Source organism: Aedes albopictus, chromosome 2 (assembly GCF_035046485.1).
Source record: "Aedes albopictus strain Foshan chromosome 2, AalbF5, whole genome shotgun sequence".
Taxonomy (NCBI): Eukaryota; Metazoa; Arthropoda; class Insecta; order Diptera; family Culicidae; genus Aedes; species Aedes albopictus.
In genome coordinates this window covers 446955967-446965286 of record NC_085137.1, presented here as the reverse complement: position 1 = coordinate 446965286, position 9320 = coordinate 446955967, and the positions used below count along the sequence as shown (strand labels likewise).

Genomic DNA, 9320 nt, shown 5'->3' with positions numbered 1-9320 from the left:
CACATCTGACCCCTTCCTAGGGTACCGATCCGGAACACCTAAATGGCCATAACTCCGGAACGGCTAGACCGATCTGAACCATTTTCAATAGGAAACAATGGGGCAATATACCGCGTCGAATGAACCATCGGTCGTTGAAATCGGTTCATTTTTACTATCTAAAAATGAGGTGACCTTTTTGTACACATACACACACACACACACACACATACATACACACACACACACACATACATACACACAGACATCATCTCAACTCGTCGAGCTGAGTCGATTGGTATATAACACTTGACCCCTCCGGGGGCTCTATCAAATTTTCGTTTTTGGAGTGAACATATAGCCTTTCGGTACACCTTGGTGTACGAGAAAGGCAAAAAGGAGATTTGTTCTGGCCTAAACAAAATACAATCAAATCATAAAGAATTAAAAGATGAATCAAAAAGAAATGCTAAATGAGTTGCCGTTGAAATTTTAGAATATATTTCTGGAGAAATTTCTGATCAAATTATCAAACTCCAATGGAACTTCCGCAGAAATTCTAAACAAATTACAAAAATGCCAAAAAATCCTCAAAGAAATTGACAGACCCATATGTATCAAAATGAATTATTACACATATTTCCGAAGAAAATGACGATGCAGTTTCAAAGTAATTTCCGAAAATATATTATTTTTACAACTGTAACGTATTATTTTCTAACCTGTAAAATTATCTACTCCTTGGTTTGCTACAGGAGTTTCAGCTGTGAAAACGCTCTTTGAAGGAAGCACGACACTAGACAACGGACTAGCATGCAACGCCCAGTGGCACAGCCGAAAACTTTTCCTGACAGCTGCGGCGGGAATCGAACCGCGCTCCTAGCACGATGCGACTAAATGCTTGGTGACACGACCACGAAGCCACACGACTTTCTTCTAAGATTTTTTCCGGAGTACCTGTCACCTCCCTAAAGAAAGGTCGCATGAGACGGGGACAAAACGATTGAAAGAAGCTGTGGAGGAATTGGTTTCCCAAGTATCCACCTTACCAACCAACAATCTGGTTCGAATTAGTGGAACCAACAAAAAAAAGACTACTCGGGTCCTTCCATGGAGAAATCAAAAGCTTAGATTTTACATGCATAATGGTTAAATGGTTTATTACTTACTTGTTAGTTGCATACTTAATCCTAAAGTTGTGTGGGCGTCAGTGTGAGGAAGTGTATCCCACGGCGACTGTACATTTCCGAGCCTGCCCGGACAGACTAATGACCAGCGGTATGCCGGCTTCTCCATCGCTGGCTACGTCGTGCACAGATGCCAGGGTCTCAACAGTGGACCAATATGGATGGCTGCCACCGTCATGTTGGATGCACAAATAGAAAGGCCTGAACAACACACAAAAAGGGCACTTTAATTCCACAGTCCTTCACTATTGGGGTGGATTTGGGACTGGTATTAGAAATCACCATTCTTCACTCTGCTTACCGATCTCATTATTCCCAAACTCTACTCCATCATACTGCTTTTAAGTGAGGATTTCACATCACACCTTATGCACATATTTCCAACTATGAGAAAGAGTTAAAAATGAATAATCACATCCTCTTCAGACAGTTCACAGTTTACCCTTTTCAGATCCATTTAAGCACACACTCTGTGTTCCCACTATCACTCTTACTTCACTTCTTGCTTTGTCAGTCAGGCAAAATTACTATATAGTGCAAGGTACCTTCTGGCCTGCTTGATAATTAACTGACTACTGATCGAAGTATCCTCTGCCTCGGTTATATTGATAGGTAATGGTGCAGATTCGAGTTTCATCTCTGAGAAGTGGGTGGCGATAATGAGCAATTCGCAGTTAGCCTGAGAGATGAGATAGTGCGAGAGCATCTTCATACAGAGGTAGGGTTACTGATAAGGTATTATGGCTCTCTTATCGGCGCATGAGTAGAACGATCGGCCTAACGTTCTCGCTATCAGTGTGCAGTTTTGACTATGGTTATTTGGATGATGATGCGTTGATGGCTACGTAAGCAATCCAATCTTTTCGAGCCGGTGAGCCGCAGATGTGTTCTGTTGTATATGTTGTGAGTGTAGTGGTTTACATATGGTAAGAGAATTTAAACTTCCATTTCATATGGTGGACCTTGTAGAGTTACAATCAAACTCACGCGAGGCCAGCAGTAGTAGGTACGTAGGTTACAACCTTCTGGGATTTCTGCAGGAGCTGTTGCTGTCTCATTGTATTCTGATTGTATTGTTATTTTTCCTCGTAGTTGTAACAGATTTATTGCAATTATCCAACTGATAATATTTTTTTACAAGTAGTCTTAGGAATCATCCCAGAATTCTTCCTGAATCTTTCACCGAAAATTGTTCCAAGATACTGGGTGTTCCTTTTTGGATCTCTTTAGTAGTTGCTCCCAGAGTTCCTTCAAGGATTTCCAAATAGTTCACCTATAAATATCTCCTGGGATAAGCTATGAAAGGAATTCCCCTAGAAATATCCTAAGGAATCCAGGTGAAATCTTGCGAGAAACTCCGCAAAATCTCATTTAAAAAATCCTGATAGGAACTTTGAAAGAAAACCTGAGAAAAAAAAAAGGCATCTCGAAAACAAGTTCTGAGAGTAATGCCAGAATGAAATATTTAAGACATTCAAGGAGAAATTTTGAAAACCTCAACGAAACCCGGGAGCACCTACGGGTGAAGTTCCGTGCAGAAATCCAAGAGATATATCAGAACACTCTTTGGAAGAAATCCCTGGCATTTCTACAAGAATCTTGAAATAAACCCAAGAGAAGCTGTTGGAAAACTATTCCGAAAAAATAAGAGAAATTGGAGAAGGTGCTTAGGATGATTTTTCGTCAAGTTACAACACATTCTTGTCATCATACTTTGGCTAAAAATAAAATTTCAACAACACAAACAGTTTCGATCAAAACTTTCCAGTTTCACTTTTATTTCACGACTATAACGATGACACGTTGCTTCGATATATACACAGAATAGAATTACCGCTAAACAAAAAATTACAGCACGCTCGATGTTAGTAGCTCTCCTTTCTCACTCTCTCTGCAAGTTTGGGGCCATTTTTCGTAAAATGTGCACGGAATTGGTCCAGGATCTGAACTGAACTCGGTAAAGTACGATACAAAATAATAAAAAAAAGAAAACAAATAGGGTGGTGCTAGTTGTGAAAACACAAAACTAGGGAAGTCCAATGTAAAACTATTTACAATAGATATGGCGCTACGTCATATGCTTTAAAAAGAACCTTAGAGTATTCGTTCGCACGGTTATGTTTCCGTTTTGTCTGTGGAAGAGTATTTGTCAGGGTTCGGGGGTTTCCTCGAATTCCGTAGCTTATTTCTTGCCGCTCAGCCGGGCAATGGCAGCGTTCAAAGCGTCCAAGCTGAAGTTGGGGTCATCTCGTGGTGGGTTGGCGCGGATCAGCTCCAGGGTGCGTAGCACGTGTTCCGGGGCGGGCTGGTCCACCGGCAGATGAGCTCCCTGCGGCTGGAAGCCGTTCTCATCGGCGACGTAGTTCACGGTGTACTGGACGCCGTCTTCGCCGGTGTACGAGTAGCTACCCTGGGCCGATTGGCCGCCGACGCCGCTTTCCTGGGCCGAGATTCCGTTGCTGGTTTCGTACCGGTACTGGTAGGAGCCGTCCGGGTTCACGACGGAGTCCTGGGCCAGGACCTGGGCCTGGGCATCCTGGGGGTTTTGGGCGGCGGCTAGCGCGAGCACGGCGGAGATGACAACCTGGGGTGACGGAGAGGAATAATAGTATTAGGTCAACTTTAGTCATATTCAAAGTTTATTGAAATTGCATGGACGTGTTTGTAGTAAACGGTAGCGGCTAGATTAGGCAGATTCTTTGCCGAGAATTTGTTGTTCGACACAAATAGTAAACAATGAACGTATTCGCGGATTCGGAAGATACTTGAATTGCAAGACTTTTTGCCAAAAGATTTTTTTTTAAACATTGAGATAGTGAACTGTTAGGTTCGGAAAATTCCTTGCCGAGGGTTTGTTATTCGGTGAAAAATATAAACAATCAATGTATTCACGAACAACTCTGCAAGGTCCTTCTCCGGAAGTTTGCTTTTCGGCTCAAAAAGTAAATAGTGAGCCTGTATACAGCTGTATTCGGATGATATCTTGCCAAGAGTTTTTTGTTCAGCACAAGAAGTAAACAATGAGCGTGTGAACAGCTTCGAATTCGAAAGTTTCTTTTTTTGGAGTTTGTTGTTCAGAGAAAGATAAAACAGTGAGCTTGTCGACAGCTAGATTCGGAAGATTCCTTGCCGGAAGTTTGATATTCAACACAATATATAAAAAATAACCATGTGCAATGGTAGATTTGAAAGATTCCTTGACGGAATTGTATTGCTGGATGCAACAAGTGAACAGCGAGCGTTTTCGTAGCAGCTTTGAAAGTGTTTGCATTGAATCTCTTATTCGACATTTGGGTTAACACGATGAGGCAGCAATCATGTTTCAAAACTATTGTTGCCTTGAATACGGTAAACATCTTTGATCCTCTTCTGGAACAACAACGAGAAAGGTTTGTGTTAGCAGATCCAAAATAGCTAGAAATTCCTCCCCTAGACATTCACAGCCTATTTTCAGCTCATACGATCTAAGAAAGCTTTGCAGCACTAATTTCAGCTGCTCCTCCCCATTTCAACACATCTCTCGAAGACACTAATATCTAATCAAACGCCCTTTTGTTTATCTTTGTCAAACGCCCAACTTCAGCCATCACCCAACGCCACGCGGTCTGCTCACGCGGCAGCATGCGACAATGATTTTGAATTTATTTTTCTCCCATCAGTCAACCAGTGGACGTCGTCAACATCTGAGCGTCGCACTTGAACCTCGTGGCTCTGCAAAAAGCATGGCCAGCAATTCGGCTGACGGCGGCAACTTGAAAAGCATCGTGCTTCAACGCCACACCACCGTCAAGATAAGTAAAGAAAAAAAACTGAACGAAACAAAACAAAACAACGCCCTCTTCTGGAAGCAAACAATCATCGTCATCTTAAGCTTAGGTCAGTGGTTTTCAAACTTCATGTATTATTTAACCGATTACTTCCATAGTTTTGCCCGAAAAAAACTTCTAGAATACTTTCAAACTGAACTATAGACTTAAATATACAAGAAGTCAGAAATTCTTGAAATTCTGAATTGAAAAAAATCAAAAAGTTATCAAAACTCCGAAATTATTCAGAACTTTCAAGTTTCGGTTAAAATCTCACGAAATGGCAAATTATAGAACAACGAATTAATTCTAAAATTCAGTCAGAACTTCGAACATTTCAGAAGACATTTCAATTTTTTTGTGATTTTAACTACTGTCTGAAGTAATAGGTTTCGAGCAAACCTCTAATATGTGTTATGTTAAGAAACAACAATTCTTGGATGCTGATAAAGCTGAGATTTTAGCAGGTCACTTCAGACCTAAGCAGCATTGTGAAGGCTACTTGGTTTTTAGAAGAAGTTCTGAAAGCTGTGATAAAACCAAAAGTTGTTTATTTTGGTTTTATAATTGCTTTCTCTTCTCAAACTTCTGGATTTTTCTTGTAAGGCCAAAATTCAAATCATTATGATAAAAGTGTAAAGAATTAGTTTAAGTTAAGCTTCACAAATAAAAATAAATTTAAACATTTTTATTGATAGCTTCAAAGCTTTTAAAAACATTCTGGGAAAATAAACACAGAACTTAAAGTGATCTACCATCAAATTTTTGGCTACAATTTGAAAAGACTCTGCCACATTTTTAAAATCTTCAAGATTCTTGTCATAGTTTTTTCTTCTTCCGTTGAGAACCACTGCCTAAGGCGTTGAACAACTACCGGCTGATGTTAAGGTGTTGGATTGTGTGATTTGGGTAAACTTGATTAGCTTCCAAGTCGAGCTCTATTGTCTTCGGATGGCGTTGTTGGTGCGCGCTTGACTTTGCTTTGGCTATGTTGAACAAGACAGTTCGGACCGAAAGCCAGAAATCGAGGACGCGCATTGGACACTTCACACAGCTGACGACTGTCATTCATCATGGGAGATTCGACTCTACCGCCGCCGTTTTCTTCTTCTGTTGCACCACTCAGAACTGGGTCCATTGTCTTTTCCACTTGGGGGCGGCGGTACCACCTCTTAGAACACAAAAGCACTGCATTAATTTTTGGAGTCCATTGTTGGACGAGGAGGTCACCAAGAATCCACACTTCACAGGTACCGACAGGAACCTCCGAGGTAAGATCACACTTCTGTTTTCCCCAAAAAGATCACTCACCAGTTTGAACATTTTGGCTGAAGCTATTTGGCTGACGGAGCACTAAGGCTTGGGGACTAGGTTAAGCTATGATAAACGCAAATTCGAGACTGATATCAATTATCTCGCATCTTCACGCTTTTATAGTAGTTTGCAGGTTGACATACTGGACTGGAGACCCAAGCGGTAGCACACCGATCCGATCAACCGAAACACGACGACCTGCTGCTGTCGTCGCTCATCTCGGCTCCCCCCGAGATGCTTCGGAGGAGCATTCTCCCGCGCACACGCTCAAACAAGCTGATCTTCTTCATTTCGAACCGACGCGTCATAAAGTTCGAACGGCGAGGATCATCCAGAGCCCGTCGTTCCCCCGCCCGTTGCGATCGCGTACCACCGAACAGCACCCACTCACCGATCGGACGCGATCGCATCTCAACCGTCGTCGTAGGTAGTAGGCTCGAGGATCTACCATTCTTTCTCCCCTAGCTAGGCCCCTAGGTACTTCGAGAGGCGTCGCGAAAAACGGTGACGAAGATCATCAGTGAAGGAAGATGATCGTCGCGCGCGCCGCCGGTACCTACGCATGTATCGGAACAAATTCGGGTGCACTTGTGATCATCGCTTTCTGTTTTGGTTTCTTTGTTTTCGCGAGCAGCGCACCGGTTGATGCGCGTTGCTGCTGGCTGTTGCCGCCGGGGAAACCCCGGCAAATCGGCGGCGGTTGCGGTCATGTGTGATGATGGGTGGAACATCCGAAAGGTGTTAGAATTGGTCGGGGTTCTGCTAAACCGAACCAAAGACCATTTTTTTTGAAAAAATGAGTTTTCTTAACCATTGGATGAAGAATATGATGATCTACCTTCAGTGTAAAAATCCAGTAATTCTGACAGCTCTTCGTGGAGTAAATTCAAAATTTCTGTTTGGCAGAACATACAAAAAATAAAATTGCATCCAACCAGAGTGAACTGTAAACCATTCCATATAATCAGCGAAATGTTTTAGTGTTGGTTCAGATGAAGAGCATTTCAAGTTATGCTCATCTCCGTCAAATTTCTAACTTCCAACCGACTCACAGTAACAATCTGTGGGAGAATTGAACAAGTTATTAGAAATACGGATGTTGGAGGATACAATTATGTTTCGATGGTGCTAATTGCCATTTTTCCAAATCACATTCAGCCAGACCGAACCAAATCCACTGCATTTTAGAATCTATTTATTCTCAACAATACAAAAATCAACTGGTTTTAAATACCTGCGTTATGTCGACACACCTCATACTGATAATTTAACACAGAAGCCGTCATTGAACAACAAGGCTAATAAGAATAATAAAGCTTGAAAAAAAAATCAAACACTTGGTTCGCTTTGGCTGATCGAAAAATGCCGTTTTCACGAAAACCATGCTAGAGAAGAATGTTTAGAACTTGATTCAGATTTAACGGCTGACCTTCAGCTAAGTAAAATGACCTAGAGGTAACGTGCTTGGTTATCACTTAAAGGACCCAAGTTCGAATCTCTTTAATATTTTCGAACTTTTTTTTGTCTTAGTTCACTTTGGCAGATCATTTTCATGGTTTTCTTCGACCAGTATAAATTTGAAGTACACAAATTGCTCCATTTTCACATCTCAGGACCTCAGGACATGCAAGGACATCATTTTACATAATCACTCTTGCTCTGTGCCTGCACATTAGGGTAGACTTTAAACATGTCTAAAATTCAAAGCTCTCATATGGTCGGGGTTCTGCTAAACCGAACCAAATACCATTTTTTGAAAAATTGAGTTTTCTTTACCATTGGATGAAGAAATTGATGATCCTCCTTCCATGTAAAAATGCAGTAATTCTGATAGCTCTTCGTGGAGTAAATTCAAAATTTCTGTTTGGCAGAACATACAAAAACTAAAATTGCATCCAACCAGAGTGAACTGTAAACCATTCCATAGAATCAGCGAAATGTTTTAGTGTTGGTCCAGGTGAAGAACATTTCAAGTTATGCTCATCGCCGTCAAATTTCTAACTTCCAACCGACTCATAGTAACAATTTGTGGGAGAATTTAACACGTTATTAGAAACACGGATGTTGGAGGATACAACTATGTTTCGATGGTGCTGATCGCCATTTTTCCAAATCACATTCAGCCAGACCGAACCAAATCCACTGCATTTTAGAATCTATTTATTCTCAACAATACAAAAATCAACTGGTCTTAAATACCTGTGTTATGTCGACACACCTCGTACTGATAGTTTAACACAGAAGCCGTCATTGAACAACAAGGCTAACAAGAATAATAAAGCTTGAAAAAAAAAATCAAACACTTGGTTCGCTTTGGCTGATCGAAAAATGCCGTTTTCACGAAAACCATGCTAGAGAAGAATGTTTAGAACTTGATTCAGATTTAACGGCTGACCTTCAGCTAAGTAAAATCACCTAGAGGTAACGTGCTTGGTTATCACTTAAAGGACCCAAGTTCGAATCTCTTTAATATTTTCGAACTTTTTTTTTGTCTTAGTTCACTTTGGCAGATCATTTTCATGGTTTTCTTCGACCAGTATAAATTTGAAGTACACAAATTGCTCCATTTTCACATCTCAGGACCTCAGGACATGCAAGGACATCATTTTACATAATCACTCTTGCTCTGTGCCTGCACATGCACCGCCTATAAAAGAACATAGGTGGGAAGGGCTGAGCTGGGAGGGCTTCCGGGGCTTCCGCCGTTCATATTTCATACTATTTTGAAACCTCCATGCTACCATAATATACGCGTCCTCTCTGATTCATGTAAAGAATTGTGAGTGATATCGATTTGAATTTCATAAACGATGAAAATTCGAGTATTTTTTCAAAATCCGAATGGTTTTCTATGAAACTAAGAAACGCCACCAGCCACACTGAACTATAAACCACATTCCAATGTTTTTGTTCAGCCAGAGTGAACTGAGTGCGAAGTACTGAAAAATTAAATGTAATTATATCAATGGTTTCAAATAATTTACATGTATTCTTCGTCTCTGATGATTCATAAAGGCTTGTAAGTTACATGTGT

At 41.1% G+C, this 9320-nt stretch overlaps 1 protein-coding gene across 1 annotated transcript; it reads right to left on the bottom strand.

The window, feature by feature from the left end:
• Positions 1–2914: 2914 nt before the first annotated feature.
• On the bottom strand, positions 2915–6419 carry LOC109420202 (cuticle protein CP14.6). The gene is made up of 2 exons (XM_019694525.3): positions 6284–6419; positions 2915–3750 (listed from the first exon to the last, which is right to left on the bottom strand). The coding sequence occupies exons 1-2, from the start codon at positions 6293–6295 to the stop codon at positions 3349–3351; spliced, it is 414 nt and encodes a 137-aa protein (XP_019550070.3). The 5' UTR covers positions 6296–6419; the 3' UTR covers positions 2915–3348.
• Between the last annotated feature and the right edge of the window lie 2901 nt (positions 6420–9320).